We start from the raw sequence: 27,143 nt of genomic DNA, 5'->3' as shown, positions 1-27,143 counted from the left end.
ATACCCCTTGCCATAGGAGTAGGGGGTTATTTGGGGCTACAAGTACACATATGTGCCCCACTATACCCCCAGGGTTCAGTGAGGACACGAGAGGCCCCTTCTCCACTTTCCCTTATCCTCGTCTTTATGCCTGTCCCATGAAGCGCTAACAGCTTATTGGCCTTCAACATACATGACAATTAGTACACACAAACACTTGGCGCTTAGGGTTAGCAAGCTGGCCTAACTGTTGGACTTGCTTATGTACGAATACAGGTGAACAATGACGCACTTGCCCACATAGTCATGGTAGATGGCTATAAATACCGCACTGGTAACATTTCAGTTACACCTTCTTTTTTGGTATGGTACTTATAATGATACTTAACGATACTTATCATGAATGCCTTGAAACTAAATCAAAGTGACATAATTATTTAGATGACTCACTGCATGGAAAGTAGGTCAAGTACGTAACAATACTGGCAACATTATGATATTATTATATTACGTAAAAAAATATATGTAGTGTGTTTTTAAGTGTTCAGTAATGGGACTGTGGAGAGATTTGCCATTTATATTTTCAAATTAGGATTCAGTTCACAGTATACTTTTTTAATTAAAGGGAATCTCATGCATTTCAAAACATAGAGGTCAAACAAGGTCACAAAACGAGGCTATTATGTTGTTTGCAAAAGATAATAGAAAAATGTAGTAATTCCTAAATAACTTGCTCATTTTCTATTTGATTTGTTATATATATAATGTGCAGCCATATAGCATGTTTTCTGTCGACTTATTCAATAATTCAAGAACACTCAGATGGAAAGAGACCATTACAACAACATAACAGTTGAAAATTGGCCCTGACATGAACCTATAGTTTAACTCCTCTAATCTTCTGATCTGAGCTGTGCCTGACTGCATTACCCAGTACTACCCAAATGTGACATAGTGACACTACTTGCCCTTACTGTAACCCCACATGGAATCAATCATGTTATGAACCTCGCATCTGGCATGGAAATTCAAATGTTTAGGTTACTGCTAATTTGTTTTCAGAAAGGTTAAAGAAAGGACACTTGTATTGGCAGTCAACATAAAGTAATGCACAAACTGTATAATATAATTAAAAATGGAAGTACTAAGAGATTGTACTAAAGCTTGATTTCAATATTATACTTGATACTAGAGCCCGACCGATATATCGGCTGGCCGATATTATCGGCCAATATGGGCACCTGGAGACATATCGGCTATCGGCCGCTTGCTTGCTGATATGGGCCGATATTTCACGTGGGCATGTTATATCTCGTTATAAAGCTTAGACTCTCTACATTATGTTCATTTAATCCAATTTACAGACAGATAAATGTCCTAAAATGTGGCTCCGCATCAGTATTTATCTACGGTGTAATTTGTCTGTGTCTGTGTCCATACTGTTCCTGAACACACCACCAAAGTGACGTCACTTCACACACGTGTGTTTGTTTACACCCGCAGCGGTGCGCAACACTGAGATTATATTATTTTTCGAACAATCGGTTTGAGTCTGGATTAAAAGGACATTTATTAGTGCAGACTTGTGATGTGAGGAGCCTGTGTGAGCGGTGAGTGTTGGAAATACATCGACTTTGAAGCTAGTTTAGGTTTTGTTAGCAATTAGCTGCTGTAGCTCCCACACATAAACAGGCTGTTTTCTATTGGTCTATTGTAAAGTGACTAAATTGGCCGTATATTTGTTACTGGACCAGTATTGATATGTAAATGAGCTGTGAATAGACGTGTGAATGATCCACATTTATGCATATAATTAATTACCGCGGTGCGCACGTTTTTACGGCTAAAGGCTAATAGCGATAGTTTACTAGCTAGGAGTTATGGGTCGGTCGCGATCGAAGCGGCTCTTAGATCCGGCTCTTTGAAGCGAACAACGGGAGCATGTTTCTTATTGGGAGCCGTGTTTTTCTCTTTTTCTCACTTTTTCTCTTCATGCCGCATGTAGACCCGTAGTTTGACAGCAGCAGCGGCTGAAAACGAAACTTTCAGAAATCTGCGTGTGCATAGGATAAAAAAGTGCATATTTGGCTGCAGTTCAGCATAAAATGAATAAACCAGGACTAAACTTGGGCTCGAGTGCAGGAGAAAGATAGAAACCGAGTCCCGACATTCAGTCCTGGTTCAGTTCTGGTTTAGTCCTGCTTGCAACAAAACAATCTCAAGAGTCGCTTGGGAGCCAAAAGAGCCAGCTGCTTTAGTGAGCCGAGCCGGTTCTCCAAAAAAAAAAAAAAAAACCTGGAATACCCATCACTAGCAGTGACAGTAACAGTAGCTAGAATGTGATGCAAAAATGCCATTAGGCCAATCTACTGTATGTAAATTTGATGTGAAGAGTCAAAATAACAATAAATGTTGCCTAAATAAACCCAATTTAGAATTCACTAGAGCCAAACCTAAGTTTTTTAATCAATTCAAGATTTACAGTGAATTTTTACATCACTAAATATATCGGTGATTATGTCAGCTATCGGCAGCCCCAACTCCCATTATATCAGTTTCATATCGGCCACAACAAAATCCATATCGGTCGGGCTCTACTTGATACTGATTTCAATATCACAATGATTTAAAAAATGGCCTGTTTCTATGGATATGCCACTGCTCTGCTTGGAATGTTCCACAGTATGACATTAAACAGCTCTACCTTACATGTATTCAATTACATTAATAGCTCAAAAATACCTCAAAAAACCCATCACTCTGACTGCAGGCTTGCCTCTGGATAGATCTGACTTGTAACTTGGTCTGGTTTGGTCTCCATGAAGATAGAAAGGTTTAATGCCAGACTGTGAGCGTGAAACATTCCAGACAAAGCATCTGATGGACCCTCCACCAGAAAAGTAACACAATGCATCTTTAATGTTATCATTCATGTTGTTTTATACTAATTCTAGATCATTTCATCCTATTTATGTGTTTTCTTTCCACACTCCATACTTGTTCAAATGAGTATCTAGTTTCGATTCAAGTTTTAGTATTTAACATTTGGGTGATTTTATTATACCAAATATTTTCAAAACCAAAACTTACCGCTACTTCTTCTGTATAAGAACAAATCTACATGCTAGTATGACCACTATTCTTCTCATGGCCCCTTTCAGTTCTCGTTGGCTGCTCCTGGATTGTTTTCCCCTCTTGCCCATTCTGAAAGCCCCCTCTAAGTCAACTAACCACACAAAAGCCTATATGGTGGCACAAACTGGCTCTGGGCCAAAAACCTATTTTAGTGCGCAGCAATCACTCAATGCGCCTTTTATTCCCTTTTGTTTTCTCAGTTCCACCTTGTGAGGAGAAGTGTGAGCCGTGCTAATCCTTTGGCGCTGGTGTGCGAAGACCTTGTAAAATGGTGAGAGGGGAGATAACAACAAGCTAGACTCAAAGCACCTATACTTTTACTCAAGTTATGTGGAGCTCAAGAGAAAATGGTTCATCTAGTTGCTACAGAATGGCTGGATTTGGACAAACGTGTAATTTGAAACCATTATCTATGTACTATTAAAAGTAACTAGCACAAAAATAAAAGACTTGTAATTTAAGTAATGTTTTCTAGTTTTCTGTTTTCTGGTGCATGTTTAAAAGTCAATTTACATTAGAGTTTTACAAGTTTTCTTGGGCAAAATGTGTCTATATCAATCACACGAGGAGTAGAATTGATTGGAGCAATACTTGTAATGACAATGACAAAATTCATTCCACAGCCCTACCCTTGAACTTATAAGTAGGGTTGTGCAGAAATATCGAAATATCAATATATTGTATCGTTTAATGTGGCGATACAGTAGCGATATCGTGGGCTGCTGTATCGATATATCACCAAGTGTATTTTTTGGTATATTTGACGAAATTATTTTGTTACATCGCTACAGTTTTGTTGCTTGTTTATGTGACATATTTGACACTTTTACTGTTTTGATGAGTAAAAAGGAGCGTTTTTCATGTTAACTTTGCACAAGACATAGTTTAAAAAAGACTTTTAGTATCACAGCCATGATTTAGCCTTTTTTTTATTGAACTGTACCGAATCACTTTGAAACATATCGTATCGAATTGAAAGTGCACTGTATCAAGATATGTCTCGTATTGTGGCCTATGTATTGAGATATGTATCGTATCTGGAACTTCTTAATGATACCCAGCCCTACTTGTAAGGTTGTCAAAAGTATCGAAACTAAGGTACTAAATCAGTGCTATACAACTATACTCAATACTGACCAAAAAAAAAAAAAAGCATAATAAGGACAAAATTGCACCTTTACTGTAGTTTTTAGAAACAATCTTGATCCCATATTCATTCTCCAACCCCAAGGACTTACACACAACATTGCACATACACTGTTGACTGTAAAGATTAGTTTTAACTTTGACAAGGCAAACATTTTGACAGCTAACCAAGGGAACACTCACTCACTTAACTAACAGTCAGGCCCCCGGGTGCTGCCAGAAACACAGTGCACTACTGACAGCCACGGTGCTTATACAGGACAAACAAGTCTGGCATGTCAACAAAGAGTAGGACAATAAAATGTGAAAGAACCTTTAAAGACCCGGAGTCAGCTGACCAAAAGCACAACATAGAGGGAAAAAATATATCATTGAATAGTTTGTGGTACTTAAAAATAATGAGGTACTACATATTTGCGAGATGAATGGTAATAGTTGTGTTGTATGTTTATGCAAAGTAGGCTTGCAGTTGACTAAAGAGATTCCTGGTAACCAAACACTAAACACGTGTTCTGATGATCATCAATTAAAAAGGGAGGGTGACTAAAGCTCTAAGAGCTATTACACATCTATATGTGTCTGACTCAAACTGCATTCAAGAGTCTACACCTGCAAGGGAGTTCATGCAAAAACAACTCTTTATACACAAAAAATTTATAGGAAACTTGTGAATCGTGAGTTTAATCTGTCTTTGTACATACAAATACCAATCTTCAAATAATCCCTCACTCACTATCCTCTTTTTGCTGCTGTTCTAAATAAATTCTTATAATGTAAATAAAATGATTAGTCACCTAATACAAATTTTGGTCAGCTAAAACACCACTGACCAATTAATCGACTAAATGACTAAAAGACTACAGCCCTATTGCAAAATTAACTAAATTCATTGCAAAAAAGATAACTGCTGCTGACTTCTAACTTGCTAACAACAGGCATAGCATGAGCTGTTGCATGAGCTAAAATTATAACACCCTTGGGAGTTCTCAGAGAAGCTGTAAACCAGCGCTAGAACATCTGGTTAAACTAGCAAATAGCTTGTTTAATTTGGGGTTGGATTTTGAACTTTTAATAAAAAATTTTAAGAAGTGATTACAATTATTGCTCTAATGAATTACCAAAATAGGGAACCTGAAAAACATTTTAACTCTGTACTGAAAGCTATGGTTATGATTATGATTTTTCCATATTATGCAGCTCTGCTTTCTGCCAATATATTCCTTATTGTACTGGACTCAAAGTAATATATATAACCCTTAGAAGCCTACATGTCGTGACAAGTGCAGTCTCACAGGGCTAATGTAACACCCCACTTCCTCTTTTTGGTGGATATTTTGGTCAGTTCCACGCTGCCAGGCTGAGAGCGCACGTGCTGACTGTGGTGGTGACTCTAGCAAAAGTTCAAAAGATGGAATTTTTTGGGCTGTCCGTGCTGTGCTATTTGTAAATACAGCTTCATTCGCTTATTTATTATAACATCTTAGTGTAACATTGGTATAATATACAGTAGTGCCATACAACTTCTGATCTATGTTATAGTGTTGTTTCCTGATCATAAACAAGACAACAAGATGTGTTTTGTTTCATTCACACGTTTAACCCACAAATCCTCCGTGTTTAGGCTGAGTTCTTCTCTCAAACAGACACTCGTTCCACGTTGAGCTATCATGGGGTAATACAGGAAGACCTCCAATGTGTTTTAAACTCCATACACCTTCACTAGAATCATTTTGATCATTTCAAACCTGGCATTGTCGATCTCTACTGAATTAAAGGTAAAAGGTTTAACTTGAAAACTACAGCTTTGTGACATGGTAAATTGGAATGAAGCATTTTGAGCTTTGGAGATGTAGACTGATTAATAATAAATTGTTACTCAAACACAATTCCAGGTCTGTTTTTGGGGTGGTAACAACATTGAGTCATGACTAAAAGCTCACAAGAGTCAAATTTGCTTTTCTAGCTCGAATAGAACCATGAATCTTCTAGTTATATGGCAACAATTATGCTTCCTGAGGCACTATCGCCCCCAATGTCAAATGTACTGCTATTATTATTAATCCTACAACTGTTACTGTTCCCACGATTTCTATGTTTCTATGTTTCATTCTTATCACTGGTGCTAATATTACATCTGCAACTATTGCATTACGCTATAATTGCTATAGGTTTAATATTACTGGCTACATTGTCCTCAAGTTGTTAGAAAAGTTGGTAAACGTGTTTCTATAAGGTATAACAGTATGTATTTATTTACATAGGTGGAGCTGTGTCTGGCTCAAAAGCAGTAAGCGTAGCGTGATGACTAGACCAACCAGTATTTCAATAAAACCACACTTTCTCATGTCCACTGTACCATGAACATCTACCAATTCAATCTTTTGTCATATTTTTTTTTACCCAAATCAAAAGCCTCTGAGTGAAAAGCTTACAGTTGCTTATTGCGTGTCTGGTACAGCTTGGTCTGTGACTGTATATGGGTCAGTGGCTGGCTGGTTTAGTCGGGAGGGTAAAATCGGGCTACACTGTCACTGCAGCTGTATGGTGGGACGATAAGTTCAAAGCGGGGGCATGGTGAAGTGAGATATTTTTAAAAAGTCATGCCAGACTAGCAAGAATGTACTCCTCAAGTCTGCACTGAATACTCTATGAGACTGGGTATGTTTAGTGGTTGACGACTTGGAAAATGCTAAAGGGGGCTCTTTTAATTTCAAGTGCACGTTACAGACAGACAGACAGACAGAACACGGGGTTGTAAAAAGCCAACGTGCGCTAGACTTTATTTTGTCTCGTCTGGGTTAGACTACTACGGGGAAACGCCTAGGGACCACCACCACTTAAGCAGGAGGGGGTGCGCTCGGGTGGAGGAAAGTGTGGAAGAATTTGGGTTAGCATGAATTATTGAGTGTTGGAGCAGCAGTGCCAGCCAGCCTGTACTGTGCATGGCTTAAGAGTATATGCGAGGACATGTGGGTTACGTGTGGACAACGTTTTACTATGTGTCCAAGGGAAGATTAGATAAAGGGCTATCTGCGCGGACAAAGGTGGAGGAAGAAGGAATCAGACTGAAGTGCTGAAGTAAATGTATTGTTGTAACTAGGACTGCTCGATTATGGAAAAAATCCTTATCACGATTATTTTGGTCAAGATTGAAAACATGATTATTCTTTATTTTTTAGTTACACAATGCATTTATTCAGCATTTCTCTCTCTCAAAAACCAAACAACACTTTGCTACTGATTAATTTACACAAACAAACTGAAAATAAATATAGGCTACAAATCTGTACCTTAGAGCAGTTTTGTGATGTATAAAATATAAAATGAATAAAATATACTTTGAACATGAAATAAGGCAAAGAAAAACATAAATGTATCCAAAATAAACTACATATCCAACTGTTCTACAATCTCTATATTTAAAAAAAAAAAAAAAAAATATATATATATATATATACTTAGTTATACCCCCCAAAATAATCCCCAAATAAACTTTGTTAATTGTTTCAACTAGATTATATGAGTTTGGAGATTGTTCAATCAATCAAAATTCGACTAATTGCACAGTGTTAGTTGTGTAATTTGAATGAAGTAGAAATACTACTACTACTTTTACTTCTACCACTAATAAGTAGTATGGAGGCTACACTAACAATTCAAAGTCAATACTGCGGAATACTGACACTGATGATAAAAACACTCTTTTTTTTTTTTAGACAATTGAACATATTATTTAAACACAAAATGGTTTCCTAATACCACAAGTAGACCTGCCGCAATAATTACAGTTTTGATTTGTGGTTCAATATATGAAAGTATATTTTGGGTCTCTATATATCATGGGTACTTTTTTTCTTTGCAGTAGTGAGGAGATTTGTGGCAATTTTTATGTAATACGATATGATCTGAGCTGTAGAGGGTAGAATAAATAACTGCTGTGACCAATTACGGGTTCATATCTCTGTAGCAATATATCAGGCTTCAAAATTTTTGACAGGCATAACCACCAGGAAAGTATATTTGTTACTTTTTGGTAGTTTTTGTACTTCAATACGGACATCGATTAGTATCTGGGTACTGATATTTTTGACAACCTCACTAACTCATACCACATCTCACTACCACAACTCCAAACAGTATGATTATTCGTACCACCAGCCTATTCCTGCTTCCATTTCAATATTTAAAATACATTTCTGTTACTTTCCACTGGTGGCTTCACTCCTTTCAAAATCCAAAATAGTTCATTCTAAAACTGTAAAACAAATATTGCTAAAATGAATGAGCAGTGTATACATTGGACTACCACACTGTACTATTGCACTGCTGAATGCAACAGGGCCCCTCTTGCGATCCTCCCCCACCCGCTCTTCTCCTCCGCTGCCTTGTCAACTTCCTTTTAACCCTTTCTAGTTATCTTTTCCAGCCTCAAGACATTCTGCCTTTTTGAAAATTTGGAACAGAGCCAATTAACACAACAGCCGGTTAGCAAAAAAAAAAAAAAAAAAAAAAGAAGGATAAAAAAACGAAAAAAAAACTTGTGGCGGTGGAGGAGGGGCAGAGCGCAGAGACATCGCTACACACTGACCTACATACACTTCCACACAGCTGATTGAGTCCTACGTGGGAGCCCGCGGCCAATCACGGGCAAGGGAGGAGTGTGAACCGGCCAATGGCGTCGCAGCCTCGTTGTGTGGCTCTTGACTGTCTCCGTACAGTTTTCAGTAATCGTAAGACACCAGATTGAGCAAAACTGGCGAGATCACATAGGGTGCCACCACCACACAATATTAGTCACACAAAATGGAGTGGGAAAAAATAAATAAATAAAAGTTAAAAAGGGAAATCTGTCTCTCGGCGTCTGTGTCCTCTGGCAGTGCAAGTGCAGACAGATGATGTAGGCTAATGCGCTAAAGTCACAGAGAGGATTAGTGGCCGCATGCTCCTCTCTCGAACTGGGATAGCCTTTCTGAGCTGTGAGCATCTCTGTCTAAATTAGCTCTTTAACACTATTAGCTCCATTCAAAAATATCATTACGAAAAGTGTTTAATAAGGTTACTGTGTTGTAGTGTTGCTGAGATTGTGTACATTCAAACTTAGCTGACCAAATCTATAGGCGACTGGAGTGGAGTAATTTGCATAATAGTGAATGCCATGGACAAAACGTGCACTATACATGGTGAGACAGGTGCTGAGCTGCCTACTTTTACTGCAGTTTGAGGGGATTTTAGAAGGAAGTTCACAAGTTATTCACAATTAACTTACAATAATAATAATAAACAAGTACATGTGGGGGGCTGTTGCTGTGGTATACGTTAATCAGTAGTAGTAGTAGTTAGAGTAGTCCTAACAGTAGTAGTAGTAGTAGTAGACCCGCTTGAGTGGATTTTAGTCATGTAGTTTAATATTGGGTGGTGCATGCAAATCAGTAGTAGCAGTAGTAGCTAGGGATGTAACAATAACCGAAATATCGTGATATTGTATCGTCAGAAGTCTCACAATAATATCGTGGGCCATCACAATATATCGAATTGTAAGACTCTTTGCTTAAATGAATAGTTATGGTGATTTTTATGTCTTTCTTTGTGATTTTAACATCTGTCTTATTCTGTAAAGCACTTTGGATTACTTTGTGTACGAACTTGCCTTGCCGTGGTGCAGTAGTTGCTAAAAAAGAGAGGGAACTACATAGACCATGATCCTTTGCTGTTGTCAGTGCAAATTACATGAATAAACGACTGTTAGCAGTAGCTCAGTTGGTAGAGCATTCGCCCACTGATCTGAAGGTTGGTGGTTCGAATCCAGCTCTCAATATAAACATCACAGGTTGAGCGGTCAGATCCACTGACCCACAGGTTGGCTGGTGTGATTCCAGCTCCCACAGATGAATGCTGTCGTTGTGTCCTTGGGCAAGACACTTAACCCACCTTGCCCACAGTGTTTGCGTACACTGGTGTGTGAATGTGTGTGTGAATGGGTGAGTGGTTCCTTGTTGTAAAGCGCTTTGAGTGCCTTGAAGGTGGAAAAGCGCTATAGAAAAATGTGACCATTTACCATTAAGCACTTCTAAAACTTAATTCTTCATATTATAACAGTACCAATGGCTTTTTAAGGCTTCTAAAAAGGAAAAAGTACCATATTCACAATTTTGTAAACCTCTATCGAACTGTGAGATACATATTGTGAAAATATCTTATGGATTGATTTTAGATTTTTATCATTACATCACTAGTAGTCACTGCAGCAGAAGTAGTAGTAGTACTGACAGCAGTATTAGTAGTAGTTTTAATAGTAGTAGTAGTAGTCCTAGTAGTATTTGAGAGTATTGGTAGTAGTAGAGGTAGTTCTAATAGCAGTAATGGTAATAGTAGTGGTCATAGTTTTTTTTAGAATTTACTTACATGTATCTACTTATTCCCAAATGTTTTACACACTTACTCAAGTCAAATGGTAGTACTTTTACTTCAACTTTTCAGAGGACATCTTTCACAACTGCTGCGTGTGCATATCTCAGTTTTAAGCAAACATGAATAAATGCCTCAAATCCTGTCTTTGTCTGTTGATGCCAAATTACAGCATTTTGCATTGCCGCTGTAATCCATCATCTCCACAGTGTTGGTTTAGTTGTGGGCGCTGTGAAAGCTCCCATTTCTTTAAATATGGGTTAGTGTGCCTGGCACTGCAGCCGCTCTACCCCCACCGCACTTCTGCACTTTTCTTGGCTTTTTATTGTCTCGCGTTCAAGACTTCGTTTCCTTCCTTCCTCTGTGTTTTTGCCACCACAGCAAAACCAGGCCCCCGTATTATTTAAATCTCTAAATAAAATGTACCAGACCCAGTTGTTTATGTTGTTGGGAATGGGAGGGTATTTTCACTGTCACAGGTGCCAATAGTGCTACTTTCACTGTTTTACCTCTTCCTGCCTGTATTCAAATTTTGTATGTGTGCAGATAAACTTTTTAATCTACGGATGCAGTTCAATTGTTATTAAACTAGAACTAAACCTGGACTAGACCAGGACTACACCAGGGCTAGAACTGGACCAAACCAAGTCTAGACAAGGACTAAACTGGGCTCAAACTAGGACTGTCATGATAAATACTATATCAATGTAATCTTTCAATACATGACAGATGGAACAATCTTGTTTTGGGGTGGGGGGTGGGGGGGTATTTATTGTGGGTACTTTTTCTTTTTACTAGTGGGAAAATTGTTGTTATTTTTTAGCTGTAGAGGGTTGAATTATGAACTTCTGTGACTCATTATATACTCAACCTAACTACTTAAGTGTTTTCTGTTATTTATTCCAGCTCATATTTTTTACAATATTGTACATTAAGAATGTTTTTTCTTTTTGTGGATAGTTCTACTTTATGGTTTGGTTTCAGTATTAATAAAGACATGTTTATAGTCTCTATTTACTTCAGTAATATATCACACTTTGTTACTGTGACAGGCCTAGCTCAAACCAGGATCAGACCTGGATAAAGCACCCTAATCAGGCAATAGTGTATAATGGTTATATTGTTGCAAAATAAAGGGTCTTTTTATTCTTTTTGACTGTATAGTGGTAGTAGGATCTGTAGTTGTCACATTTAATGATAGTAGTTACAATGACAAGACAATAGAAAGGATGTAGTAGTTGTAAGTACTGCAACAGAGGAATCCAATGTGCTTCTCAAGGAATAAGACAATCAGTCATAATAGCAAGAAATGCCATATTTGCTTTGAAACGCTTTAGAAAATGTATTTGATTAATATTATTTTTCAGACATAAAAATGTTGTAGAGAAGTCATATTTAGGTGAGTGACAAACACACTCCACTAGACTGTGCATTAATCAGACTGAAAGCCCTTTAACTGCATAGTGATGTCAGCGCTTGGCCGTAATCAACCATCGCATCCCTGAGGAGCCGGTGGTCAGCAGAGGTCCGTCTCCAACATGGCCGCCCGCCTCGCTGTTGGACAGCAAAAGCCGATCAGGGCTCTTCATGAATAATGCACACATTGACTGGAGAGCTCATAGCAAAATGGATTCCTTAACAATATTGACCCACAGAAAAAAAAAATAGCACTCAACTTGCTAAGCTCTCTCTAGAGTGAGTGAGATAAATATACTGTAGTAAGACCGAGAGGGGAGATGGGGGAAGTGAGGCAGCCGGGACCCTTCTGTCTGAACACTGTCCCATAACAGACAGCTCACGTGCAGAACAGGGCAGGGCTGCACTGGGGCTCTTCGGGGACCCTCTGTTTATATTAACTACACATTACAGTGAAAAAGTAATCTATGCAACCAAATGAAAAGTATAGTGTTGTACTACTTGCACTGTGTTAATACTATAATGGCATACAGGTAGATAATTGGCTGAAAGAAGACATGTCAAAAGTTTGCAGTTTCCTTGTTCAGCTAATAGTCTATTGGATTATAGACAGGCACTTCATACAGTTGATTGATGCTTGTTGTTTTACACAGATGTCAGTAAGGAAATTCTCTCTGTTGGAATATATGAATAATTGTCACTCCCAGAGACCTACATTAACAGTCCTATATTATGCAAAATTGACTCTTGTGAGCTTTAGGCTATGTTAGAATGTTGTACTTCATCAAAAACACACCTGGAGTTGTGTTTTGTTTCATTCACACATGTTTTAATAACCGTTTATTATTAGTTTATCTACATCTCCAAAGCTGAAAATGCTCTGTTCCACCTTGTCATGTCTTTTACTGGTAGTTTTCAAATTAACAGCTAACATTTACCTTTAGTTCAGGGGAGTTTGGCAATTCCAGGGCTGAAATTATTCAAATGATTCTAGTAAAGGTGTATTGAATTACAACGTGACATCATTAAAAGGTGGAACAGAGCGTTTTTTGTCTGAGAGAAAAGCTCAGCTTTAATATGCAGGGTTATGTGTTAATCATGTGTGAATGAAACAAAACACAACTCCCGGGATTGTTTGTGATGAGGAAATAACATTATAACAGATCAGAAAACACGAGCCCTTTAATTTTACTATTGACAATTTGCTCAAACACGTCCATTTGTGTAGAAATTGGTTTTAGGAAACTTGGATGATGATCAACAGTTGTTTAAAAAAGTATGAAGAGTTTTATAAGACAGATTTCTGCGTTTTTAATCACACTTAGTTCAATAAAGTGTGATTACAGCAGCTTTGGTGGAGCTTCTAACAGTGCATTAGAGGGTGGGACTACCCTTACTGTCTCCTCTTGACTCTAGCCAGATCACATGAGCGTTGACACTGTAGCCAACCCTTCCCCCCACCAGTAGTAGTAGTAGGAGCAACAGCAGCCGCAAAACCCTACAAAACAAAGCTCAAATGCCTCAAAAGAGAAGCTCTGTTTGTTCGTACAGGCAGACAAGCTCCAGAAAAGAAAGGACAACTGGAAATAGAAAGTTGCAGTGAAAGCGGTTTGTTTCTCGAGGGTGGATGTGCGACAACAGCTGAGGCCAGGGCTTTCCCTCTTCCCCCGGCCCAGCCCCCATCCCTGTACAGTAATACTCACTTCACACGTGTCCACATACACCGAACACAAAGGCCCCACTATATGTGCATTAGAGCGGGCCTCCACTGCTCTGAGCCAAAGTGTAGTAATAAGGAATCTGCACATGGCTAATATATTCAAAGTACATAGTTTTTAACCATTTGTGTGCAATGGTCTACTGTTTACATAGAAAAGTAGCCATTAACCAATACTGTGAGTTGCAATATCAAAACATCATTATAACATCTGGATTGTATTTGGCAGATTATTGGTTCAGGCATGTGTCCATCCATACTGTAATTAAGTTAGCACAGATGCTCAATAGCACTCAACGAAGCAAAGCTGAAACAAGGATATATAGGTTTACAGGCTTCACAAGCAAAAGTTAGAATAAAGACATGTTTTTTGTCAATAAGTAACTTCCTTGGAAGACTGTCTGGCACCAGTTTGTCTCCATGGAAAGGTTATTGCTTTGAATGTTTCACAATATTGCATTAAAACTATCTCTAAGGAAACCAGTAAGTTGCAACACAAGGCCAAGTTAAAAGACAAGAGAAGCAACCCCAAGGTATTTTTGAAGACAAAAAAAAAACATGTAATTTAATAAATGCAAAATATTGAATGTTTAAGTTTCTAAGTATATGGAAAAGATTGGGCTGGACTGTCATCACACAACTACATGCAAACTTCACACTACATACAGTACGTGTGAACCAAGTTAGTCAACGCGATTTTTCCAAGTACTGATGACACTCAAAACTGATGGTAGTTCGTGGAAGTGAAAATCTGTATTTTTGGTATGGCTTTTGCTTTCTGCTCTTGCCACAAAAAGCCATTTGGAGTCCCCACAGGTCTCCAGGTCAGGGGATATCAGTTACCATCTTCAGCTGCACACAGAGGCTGGGGGGTGATTGATAGACAGACCTCGCACTAAACACGGCTGGGCCTTTGAGAAACATCCCGAAGAGGAGAGAGGAGTCACACACGCCTGCACCCATAACGTAGACAAGCAGACAAGGCGAATAGAGTGAGTGAGGGAGGGTTGTGTCTGGGCAGAGCAATAGCCAAAGTGCCTTCAGGGGTTCAGTGATTTCATGCCCCCATAAGCATAGATACACACATAGATACACACACAGACACACTCAGCGGTTTCTCTGCCCAGATACAAACAAGAAAAAAATGGGGCACGTGTTGAGAAAAGTGGGTTATATTGTTGTGATTTTAAATATTTAGTTTTGGTTTATGGTGGTTGGAAATCAGGAAAGACTGGTTCTTCAAATTGGTTGATTAACTGGCTAATTGGCTAATTCTAGGTCAAAGGTAAGAGGGAAATCCTTATAGATACCACAAAAAAAGGCTTGATGGTAACACAGTACTAGTTCTGATACCACAAGGACAATAAAAAACCTCTTACTTAGAAAATATAATAAAGGTTTCTGTTTATTTATTTATTTGATAGGAGAAGTGCATAAACATCTGAATCTACAGTGTAAATATGACAGATTATTTCTATCCATTGTCCCTGTCCCTCCTTGCATGTGACACAGAAAACTATTACAAAATACAAAACAAGAGAATACAAAAAAAAATACAGCACAGAACAGTAAAACGCCAGATTAAAGTGTTCACAGACTTTGTACTATGGGTTTTTACTAGTTCTTATAGGTTGAGATCATTCTAAAAGTATTTATGATCCAATTTCATCCTATTTTTGTCATTTTATTCAGTATCAAAACTTGTTCAAATGAGTAGCCAGTACCTGGGTATCAATATTTTTACAACTCCCCCCAAAACACCAAATTTCAACAAACAGAAAAATGAATTAGATACTGTATGCTCAGCTGGTCTTAAGACTTGACCCTGCAACCTTTTCTCCTATCTTCAGTATAAAGATCTATGTTTTAGACCCCTACATCAAATGCTTCACGGTTATGTTGAATTTCAAGTGTGCTGGATATGTGGGAGCAAAGCAATGCTTTCAGACTGTATATCCTGGCTTGTCCAACACTGGCTATAGGTTTATAGGTGAGGGGTAAAGCTGCACATTGCTCCTCTGCTTTGGGTTACTGGGCCAGGAGTCAACACATGACCTTTCTCTTTGCTAGTTTAAACGAAGAAATGTCCCCAAGCCAGGAGTCAGGTTATGCCCCTTTTGCAGTTTTAGAGGACTCGAATGCAAGTCTCCCTGGAGGTCCTGGGGTCTTCTCAATGATAAAACAAACTTGTTGAAAATTATTTGCGCAAAGGTCAGGTCAGTTTGTGCTCCGTCAGCAAACAGGTCTAACTTTGGAGCTATGCTATGTACACTACCACCTACCTTCTTCTCTTGACTCTCCCTTATAACTCCCAGGTGAGCAAACACAAAAGAGTTATAAAAAGATAACAGATAACAATAACACAGTGATCTGTTAATCTCGGGTTAGACTTGGCCTAGTTTTCATCTTCCAAGATTAGTCATAACTGCTGAATAGAGTTATGAACTAGGAGTGGTTGGGCAATAGGTCACCAGTGTCGTCATTCTGTCATGGAGTTTTACTAGAGAACGTTCAGTACTCAAAGTATTTTCGAACATACAGTAATTTCACAATTTATAGGATGTTTTTTATTGCTCAAAGGTAGAACATGTTTGTGAAGCAAAACAATTTAGAATAATTGTGCGTGATAACAGTTCTTGTGTGTAGGGTTGCCAAAAACTTGATACCCAGATACTAATCAATACTGAAACTGGTACTGAAACTAGACAATAATTTGAAAAATACTGAAAGAAATCACATTAATTTTACATTTTCTTAATAGTTTCAAAACAGTCTTGATTTTTATCAGAACTATTATAAGACTTTCTTTCTGAAAAAACTTACTTTCTCACAATGTACTTATTTTTGTCACTGTGATACTGAAACCAAAATCAAGCCCTCCTATAGTTTCGAATAGATTTTTAGAAATTTTAGAATTGTGCAATTAGTAGTAGTAGCTATACTGTAACAGTATGTGCACCTAAACTACCACTTATTAAAAAAAAACAATGCTTTTATATAGACATAGTTTAAAGTTTGATGCTTTGCCACAATTTCACAATTTTCAAAGTTGTTTTTTTTTTTGTTGGAGGGACATAGGCATACAAATCTATAACTGCAAAGGTGGTGGAGGAGCAAATAAGCCTGTGATGTAAAGTGTAAGATCCATACTTTCACCTTATAATGGTACATAGTGAGAAGTGGACCGTCTGCTCAGCTAATGCCTGTATCAGCACTCGGGCCTAAAGCTGCGGCTCAACAATGGCTGGCCTTCATCCCGGATCCCCCCCTACCCCCCACAGCCCTCACCCCCCTCCCTCACTTACCCCCCTCCACTCTCACTGCCTCTGAAACCTGGCTCGGGCTGTGACTTCATGAACACAGTGGGATTATCGCTGTGAGAGGTTGCTGCTGCCGCTCCGCACTGGATCACTGGAGGCCCCCGCACTGACAACAATGGGGGCCCTTAATCGCACTTTGAAACATCTGACATAAAGACGTGATTTTGGCGCTTTCTTGGTCTTTACATAAAACGAGCCATTATCAGATGCTGCTTAGGAGAAGTGAAAACATCATTCCCTTGTTCAAATGAGGCGTGGAGGATGTGGAACAGTGTGGCCCCGCATGCGTTCACTAACACTAACCTATAGCAGAAAGAGACACGGTTTGCATGTGTGACTTTGACGTATAGGGTTTCACACACACAAGAGAATCCACTGTGTCTGGGGCTGAACAGGTGGCTGGTGCTGGGAGCTGCTCCATGGCATTCTCAGTCTTTTGCCTATCAAATCTGAGAGTGCAGCCTCAGTGGTTTGGGTGGGCAGTATGTAAAATCAAAATTAGTCAAATTTAAAGTGTCACTGCATCTTCAGATCTATAACTATTTGTAGACACTAGATATTATGACTTAGACTGACACATCAGACTTGTTACATAGCAAGGTAAAGGAGGTCTGGGATCCCTTCTGCCTTCATCAGTAAAACACTTGCAAATATTCTAAATCTCTATCAGAAATCTTCAGTCATCATATTTCAACCTTTATTTGGTTAAAAAATCTCAAATAGTTGTTATGCCCTACATCGTATGCCCATTTTTATAACATCTGAAGTAGGATTAGTTTGCAAAGATTTAATTAAAAGCTCTATACATAAAACAATTTACTCTCTCATTACAATACTCAAGCAGCACCTCTCATCTGCCCCTACCACCTCACTCCCTCACTAACTCACACAGCTTATTGTACTCAATTAAATGTTAATCAGTAACAGAAGCTCCGGCCCGTGCCTCGCGGAGAGGTGGAGTGGTGTAATCGAAAGAGACAGGCTCAGATGAAAACAAATTAAAGTTTAAACGCTCAAGAGTCACATCGGCTAAGGCAAATTCTGAGGGTTCAGATCAGTCATGGCTGCGCGGATGTTTGTTGACACCAGTGACAACACACAGTGATCTCTAGTTGCTGGTCAGATGGGTGTGTGAGTGGGACATAGTGTGTGTGTGTTTGTGTGTGCGGCGTGTGTAGATGTGAGTGTGGCTGGAAAGGGTTTGATTACAGAAGGTGGAGGTGGCGCTGAAGAGGCCCACTTTAGCAATGTGGTTATCACATAGACCAGGGGACCAGGGGGGAGACATCAGCTGCATAGGCCACAGCAGTGAGACTAGAGAAGAGTGAGGGGGATCATAAGGTACATGTAAACTACATTAAATTTACAGTTGTGATTTTAAGGGAGTATCAAATTTACTTTTCTACTGCAGTATTTTTTGATGTAACAATACTCTTAAACTTGAATACAGGTTTCTCCCTGATCCTTGCCTGAATAAAAGTTCAGAAGATTTTTCAATGTTGTTAAATCATTAAAAAGGTAGTTGAAGAGGCTTAACTTAAAATGACGCCAATACAGCCTCTTCAGTTGGCCAGTCAGACTTCCTGTACAGAACAAACCACTTCCTGTTTTGATGTAAACAGAGATTTATTCAGGCCTCCTTCCAGTTAAAAAAAGGCTACATACCCTGAGACTATTTTATATTAGTCTAGAAAATAAATTTTCCATGTGTTTCCCTGGCTCACTCATATGATTTTCTACCCACCGGCCTCTATGCAAACAGCTAGACCTCTGTACTACAGTTATCAGTCTGAAACATTGCCTTCACCAGGGAAGAGATTGCTTAATCTGATGTGGACAAACTGCTGAGCAACAGTTTGGTGGAGTGTGAGTGAGCTTTGATAGTGACAATGTGGGAATCCAAATGACCCTGACCTAACAGTAACTTTTACACAAGGCCAACTTTAATGTACAGAGAACATTGCAGCTTTGTATTTTGAAATAAAGGACAGTGAAGAGAAGATTGTAAAGCGTGTTTGGAAAAGGAATGCATTAGGAAATTCTAAGGATTTTAATATATGTTTAAGTTTAGTGTTTTAAAATGAAACTTATATTATTCATCATCATTAACACCAATGTGCAAGTGAATCAAATTTGAATAAAATTTGAATAAAAAATGTCTCTACTTATACAACAATCTACTATACTATGCAGGCATCTAAGTACACACGAGAAAAACAAATAAATCCTTAAACCAACAATGGGAAGTGTCTCATTGGGAGTAAATTGAAGCTATATTTCTGGAGACTATACTTGACAAAGCCACATCAAAGATTTGAACTCTATTCATTCCTTTTACAATCCTTTCCCTTGTCCAACATAGTCGACAAGTCTGCAATGTCTCTGCAAAATCGCTGCAGAGTTACACTGACAGCCGCAAAATGACTTTAAGGAGTGTAACAGGAGACTGGGGTCCATTCATTAGAGTCCACAACTGGATTCTTCTATTCTCTTTGAGAGAAATAGCAACAAGCTTTGGGCTGAATGGCTTGTTTTGGTCGCAACACAGTGTTTTGCATCTAGACAAATGAGGCAGCTGCCAGGGAAATAATAAGGGATGGGATGAGAGACTGAAAATGAACTTTTAAAGAATAGTGAAACTGTGAAAAACTGAGACAAAGCTAGATAAGTTGTTGACTGAAAAGTAATAATAAAAGTAATAGCAGTAACATAATACATAAAATTACCAGTGATAGCATAGTAGAAAAAGTCTAGATCGATAGTACATGAAGTAGTTCTTGCAGTAGTAGTGATCATAATAAGGATTGATTCTTAGTGGATACTCCTGGTAAGTAGTAACAGAATAATCACAGTGCATGGTATGAGAGACTGAATAAAAAAAAAAAAATGTTATGAAAGACGAGAGAAATAGTGAGAAAGCCTTCAGCCAGGATTCGCACTTTTAAAATTTAATGGACTGATCAGAATTCATCGCAGGCACATTGAATAATTGAAAATATCTTTGAGCAGAACGGATCATGCAGAGTGTGACATGGACTGGATGGAGGAAAGACAAAAAATATGTGAAAATCCACTCCAAAAAGCCAAAAAGTCCAAAAAGCCGAAACAAGCCTCCTGTTGGGTTTGCCTTTTGGCTGTCACTGGCAATTAGGATGCGAAACTCAAGTACACGCTGTACACAGTCACACGTGTTTTTTTTTTTTTTTTTTCACAGATTTGGCTAATTACAAGAAGGATGGAGAAGGGGTCCACTTTCACAGCTAGAAAAATAGTGGGAGAGGGGATTAAAGTGCAAAAAGGAAAACAGGAGAGCACTACATTTGACAGTTGGAGACTTCAGATTCGGCAAGAGCAGTCCTGTCTAGTCAGTTGTCATGGTTATAAAACTAGTCAAAGACTGAAGAGGTACGCGAAAAGCAGTTTGTAGTGAATAGGAAGGGAGCCAGAATACAGCCCTGGGGTACACCCTGCACAACAAAAGTGAGTATTTCTTTAGTTTTACTTTGGATGCAAATTGTGATCTAAGCCAAATGTAATAATGCAATGGTCTGAATTGAAAGCGCACAATGTTATTTTCTGCACAAAAAAGTGATGAAACACAAAAAATTCACAACTATTTACCATTTGCTAATCAATAAATAGTTGCTTCAATCCAGATGATTCAGTCATTCAATGTGGTTCCTGAATTTGACTTCTTGGGGCCACCATTCACCACAGTTGGAGCAGAGCCGGGTGCTGGTGCGTTCCCATAACCTGCAGCCCCCTGGTCCAACACGCTCAGAAAGACCTCCATTGGGATTCACAGCCAGAGGGCAGTTGTAATACACCAATTTGGAGCAAAGCTTGTTAATTTAGCCCCTCAGCGCCAGCAGCCCCCCCTCCCCGCTCCTCCTCTTACTGTCTTCACTCACTCAACCCCCCCAAATCCCTCTGCTTTTATTGCCTTTTCTTGGCTCTTGTGTGTTCGACTTGGCACAGTTCCAGACCTTATTGAAAATCCTGCTGATTGTGAGTACCTGAGTGTAAGTATTCACTCAGTTTTGTATTGGGCTCTGTACAGAAAGTCACTGCATGGAAGTTTTACACTATGAGTTTGGTGCAGTTTATTGCAATAAACACCCAGGTCTAAACCATGATAAAACATACATTGACTAAATGCAGTAGAGGAACATAATGGAGTAAAAGAAGTACAGTACTGCAATTAAGTAAAAACTGTAGGTATCTGTACTACTTGTTTTTTTTTTTTTTGAGCAAACAAACATATACAAAGAAAAGCAGGTAGGAAAAAATATGAATTCAGTTGTTTCTGTTGAACAAAATTAAGCACAAATTTGTATCAGAATCACTATATTTGAAACTTAGATCTCAAAGTCTGCACAAAATACTTTTACTTGAGTATTTTTTGCTCTAGTATCTGTGCTTGAGTATTGCAATTGAGTACTACTTCCACCAATGACTAAATGTAAATGGACTAAACTCTTTTTTTGCACTTCACTCTGTTTTAAGGAATTTAATTCTTTTTTTAATTAAAAACATCTATAGCAATCAAAGCTAAACCTGGACCAGATCAGGACTAACCCAGGCCTAAAACAGAACTAAACCAAGTCCAGATTGAGACTACGCCAGCTTCAACCACTATATCGCCCATGAACTTTTTCTTCAGTGGACCACCAATGAAAAGAATAATGTCTTCTTGTCTTGTGGTCTCTTTTGTCAACCCTGTCCACTCTGATTGGGACAATAAATAATTTCAAAGAATACACTTAGCCATTAAAATGATAATGATGGTTCCCAGCAAACTTATGAGGGGCAGTTTTCCATACGCCTACACAGAAAGTCTGATGTGGGAATGTGAAGTGGGAGGAGTAATGACCTCTATGCATGGGGATATGAAGGTGGTACAAATGGCCATCCATTGTAGAGTGACATGAGCAAACACCCATGAAAACCAGACAATATTGAGTCTGTATGCAGCAGAGGCCATGGTACAATATGTCTGTGTGGCGGTTCTCAGTCATCTAGGGCATTGTGCAATAAAAAAGGTCAAAGCGTCTCTTGTTCTGAAGGATTTTATGTCTTGGATGATGCAAAAACTACACAGATACAAAAACACACAATTTCGGGATCTCCAGTCCTTTCAAACCAGCAACCAACATCAGTATCAAACAATAACGAGAGTGGTAACAACTGCAATGTGCAATAGCTTTTGGTTAGTGTGATTACTACATTTTTGGGATGGGCGCTTTTCTGAACCCAGAGGAACTTATCCTCACTGCTCCAATTGGTCAGCCTCTATCATGCTGACGTGACAAGCAGATTTAACAAACAGATTTAACCAAGCACCAAGCGAAGTGTGTTCAGATCATAGACTGTATAAATGGACATGGCTAACCTGCTAGCTGCCGCGTTCCAAATAGGAAGTGAGCATTAAGGACGCTTCCCGCTCCTTTTGGCTCTGGCTCCAATTGACTTTATACTGGAAAATTGTCACCCATTTCTCTGTAACTGCAGTGAGCCTTGTCATTTTGGTCTTAAAATATTTGTATTACCCAGCTCTACATGATCCTGGTGTTTATATTTTCCTATTTTGTCCATAAATACATTCCTATTTCTAACAAGGAACTCTGCTCCAAATTCACTCCTATAATGGCAAGCCTAGTGAGCTTCATTTGACTGGAGCCGAAAGCTATGGGTGCCGTCATACTCCCTTAATCCACTCCTTTATATAGTCTATGGTTCAGATGTAACCAATAACACAAAATGTACACAAATCATAATCTAGGCTCTAAGAAAATTCTGCTATGATTTTCCCCCCAAATGTTCCAAATTGCCAAGCCCCACTACATTATATATATATAAAAATGGTTAGTATCAAACATATGCTACAGATGAATCATTTTAAGTAAACACATTTTCAAAGTATAGAACTAAATAACCTTCAGGTGCTGATATAAACTTATCCTGCCAGAGTAACTCACACCCATTTGTCACAAACATTGACGGTGTTAAGCCCAGACATGACCGGGCAAATGTGCGTCTCTGCACGTCTGCCTGTGTGCGAATGTATGTCACGTTTAAGACAACACTCCAGCAAAGTATATGTTATCGTTTGAGCAGGGAACTGTATGTACGAAGGGTTTGGGGACACGCATGCTGGGGCTAAATATTTCCAAACCTTAAATGAAGTACACCGGACTAGTGCTGCTCAGGCTATTTAAACCAGACCTGCTCCCTGTGTGACATAACTAGGTCTTAGCCTGCAATGGGCAGCTGCTATGAAAAGAAAGCCAGTTAAAGCTAGGTTAAGTAACACCACGGTACAAAGTTCACTTGCAGCCAGGAATATACACACTCACTCGCACATAAACTGAACTGTCAAATACAGGCATCTAATCATTCACTGAAAAATAAATACAGTTAGGTTTTTTGGGGTTATTTTAAGGTCAATACTCGTCAGCAGTCAAGTGTCCATTAGTCCACCAGTTTCGGTGAACCTTTCTTTCTAGGACTGAACTTGCTAGAAATCTCCACACTATTATTATCAGCAGCAGTAAAAGGCTCTGACATTTGAGCTGACAGGTGAATTGGACTTGGTGACAGAATCTTTCATGGAAAAGATTATACGGCTAAAATTATAGAGGCAACATTATAAGTTTAGAGTGAAAATACAGCATTAGATATATATTTATTTAAATATATGTTACTCTAATGGTCATTGTTGGCTGCCCCCACAAACCATTGACAAGGGTACTTTTGCCAGATTTACAAGGAAAGCATTTTATTTCTAGAATCTGTCCAGTAACTGCAGCATTTTGTGTGCCAAAAAAATCTAAACTTTATTATCCAATTACCTCCATGTGATGATACTGGTTGAGAAAAGATTGAAAAAAAAAGTAATAAAATAAAAAAAAATATACAAATAATCTTTATGAACTAGAAGCTTTTTTGTAGTATGCATCAATCAGAAAAATAATTTGTTTTGAATGAGACATTTACATTACATAATACTAAGCTGTGATGACAGCTAATCAGGCATGGCATACTGTCCACTTGTTAGGCAATATGACTCAGTAATGTGTATTTTATATTATCTGTTTTCTTGGTCTAACAATAGCCCAATCAGTGGAGTTCCTTAGTCAGAAGCAGACTATTGCGATAATGTTTTCTGTGGCTATTAAATACTGCAGTTGACTGATGCAAGTGGGAACCAGGCAGAGAAACCCAGAGGGATTATTAGGATTTGCTCAGTAAATCCTGTCCACAAAGTTGCCCTGCCTGTATGAAACCACAGCAGTGCACAGCTCACTCTGTACATGTGAAACATTCGAGATGATTGGGGCAATGAATAGTTAGAGCTAAGTTACTGAATTTTCTTCATGCTTCCTCCTATAACATTGGCATGTACAATATGGCAGCATATATATTGCAGCACTGACATTCAACTTTGCGATGTCATGTGGTAATACAAGATGTGCTCCACTGTGTTTTTAAACTCAGATGATTATATAAACTTTTTTATTTATTTATTTATTTTTTATCTCACTTGTATATTGACAAACACTACAGAACAACAAGTGCTTCACTCAAAAATGTTTCATGTAAAAAAAAAACAAACAGATTTTTATAGTTGTAGTTCACCTCTGCTTATCTGGGATTCATAGAACCCTAGTTACATTTGTAACTTTTATTGTTTTATGTCTGCAGCTAGTTTGATCCAATGACTACGTAATAACCTGTATGACTATGTTGGTGGTGCTTTCTACAGAACTATAACCATATATTGCATCCAGCTATATTTGAACCCTCTTATGCTTTTATGTATATCAGAAACCATAACACAAACTGAAACAGGAGTTTGTGCTAAGATTTACTGACATATGAACAGCATGTAACATTAAACGGGCAGCAGCTTGGCCCTCATGCCCCACATTCCTGGAGTAACAGCCCCTCATGGTGACAGTGAACTCGGCCTTGACTCAGGGGGCTGTGGGGGACACACAAGACCCCCCCTCTTTCTCCTACGCTTGTTGTCACCGAAGCATATCACATAGCACAACTTGAGAAGGCTTGACAAAATATGGCCCATAGGCTCCTCCAGAATGCACCCCACTCGAGTATTCTTCAGCTGGCCTTTGCCCCCCTACCCCAGGACCCTCCCTGTCCGCATGCTCATTTCATGTAAGACCCTATATGTCTTTTGAGTGACAAGATGGTGTCTACTTTAAAAGACTGCTTTAGCTTTTTCTACTTACTTATTTGAACTTGTGGGGACAGAGCAATTATGTAATTCCCCTATGGCAGGATCTTACCAGTTGCCTACCTGACCCAGAAGACTGAGGAGCTGCCAAGGTTTACATAACAAATGACAAGCGGAGTGATCTTGCTTTGGTTAGAGTATTAGATAATAACTTTCAATAAACAACATGTTTCATAACAACAACTATTACTTAAATTCAAAATATAAGTATGTTTATATTCTTTCAACTCTGCTTATTATTATTACTATTAATATCTCCCTCTTAGCATGTCAAGAGGAGGGGAATGTTGCGTCAGTCCAAAATAAGCTACTGTGTTTCCAGACAAACCGGTTACAACGATCAGTGTTTGCTTTAATTCCAGCCATGTGACTCAGAAGAAGGATACTGCTCCATAACTCATCAGTCAAGCCTCACAGGAACAAAGACCTGCTACATCTGATGGCCCTCTGCCTGCTCCACACTGGCCTTCACCATAAGGATTTAATATATCCATGTGAATGGTAATAACAGGCAGTAATGGCACAGAGAGGCGACTGGGGGTAAATGTGTTATTGGGAGTGCACATGCGTTTTGTTTTTGTTTTGATGGAGGAAGGAGGGGGTAGCAGAGTGTGCGTGTGTATTGACAGAGGAACCAACCACTCACCTTCCATCCTGCAGAGCTGTTACTGTCGCCTTTGTCTTTGAAGTATGGGATAGATCTGACCATCCAGTCGTAAATCTGGGACAGTGTCAGTCTCTTGTCCGGCGCGCTCTCAATGGCTTTGGTGATGAGGTCAGCGTAGGAAAGGTTACCCCAGGCGTTTCTGCGCGACGACGCTTTTCTCGGAGTGGTCAAAGCGCTGGGGGTCAAGGCGCCAGATGTGGCCGAGGGGGAGTGTGAGCTGAGCGGGGAACCTCCACTGTCATGACCCGGGGAGGAGAGCGCCCCATCGGCCACGGGACTGCTGCTGCCCTGGTCCTCCGTGGGGGCACCAGAGTCGATAGCTGTCGGGGTTGTTCGGTCCTCCTCATCATCCTCTTCCTCGGGGATGATGTCGTTATTCTCTGGTTTCACCGCACTCGAGTCTGGTCTGGGCAGCGGCCAGGTGCAAGACCGTGGCCGTTTCTGGGGCTCGAAATCCGGATCAATGGCAACGTCCAAGTCCTGGAGAGGGTCGTGCAGCGCTGCTTCAGCCATTGCTCTGTCACAGACCCTCCGCTTGATAAAACAAAGTTAGGCCAGAAGAAACAAGGAGCTGTCAAAGTCGCGTCCCATGAATGCGCGCTCCTGGTTCTTTGTTGCTATTTCACTGCAACCACAGTCCCAACTTACTCTCGCCTGTTGAAGACATAAAACAAGTCTATCAGCGATGACATGTCGTCTTAGCGCTTAAATCAGCATCCAAAGACGCAAACACAACCAAAATAAACTGCGACCCTTCAAATCAATGTAATATTAGGAACATTTAATTGTGAATGGCAAAGTATGCGCAAATCAATACCTTGCACAGGCGCCTCTTGCTCAAATCCTCAATATAGTCGATCAGTGTCCACCACGTCCTCTTGTTGTCATGCTTTCTTCATCTAAACTCACAGCTATTACACAAATGTCCGTACAAGTGTGTGTAAATGCGTGTCTATGCGTTACAGGGCTGCCACCTCACTGACAGGGTTTACAACTGACTGTACATAGCTCGATTTGCTCTCCATACGCACAGTTACACACACACTCTGACACACTCAGGCGAGCCAGCCCAGACCCAGCCCCCTAGAAAGAGCAAGGGAT

At 39.3% G+C, this 27,143-nt stretch overlaps 1 protein-coding gene across 1 annotated transcript in view; it reads right to left on the bottom strand.

Annotated features, from left to right (window-relative positions):
* foxo3b (forkhead box O3b) overlaps positions 1-27,104 on the bottom strand; it is a 44,852-nt gene extending 17,748 nt beyond the window's left edge. Inside the window, exons 1-2 of the mRNA XM_020920103.2 lie at positions 26,860-27,104; positions 26,022-26,696 (exon numbers count right to left, since the gene is read on the bottom strand). Coding sequence (XP_020775762.1) covers positions 26,022-26,555 — 534 coding nt within the window. The 5' untranslated portion in view covers positions 26,556-26,696; positions 26,860-27,104. The remainder of the gene's footprint in view (positions 1-26,021; positions 26,697-26,859) is intronic.
* Positions 27,105-27,143: the final 39 nt, after the last annotated feature.

This window comes from Boleophthalmus pectinirostris, unplaced genomic scaffold (genome assembly GCF_026225935.1).
Source record: "Boleophthalmus pectinirostris isolate CB_2022bp ecotype Guang Dong unplaced genomic scaffold, ASM2622593v1 HiC_scaffold_13, whole genome shotgun sequence".
Lineage (NCBI taxonomy): Eukaryota > Metazoa > Chordata > Actinopteri > Gobiiformes > Gobiidae > Boleophthalmus > Boleophthalmus pectinirostris.
This window is presented reverse-complemented; position numbering and strand designations above follow the sequence as displayed.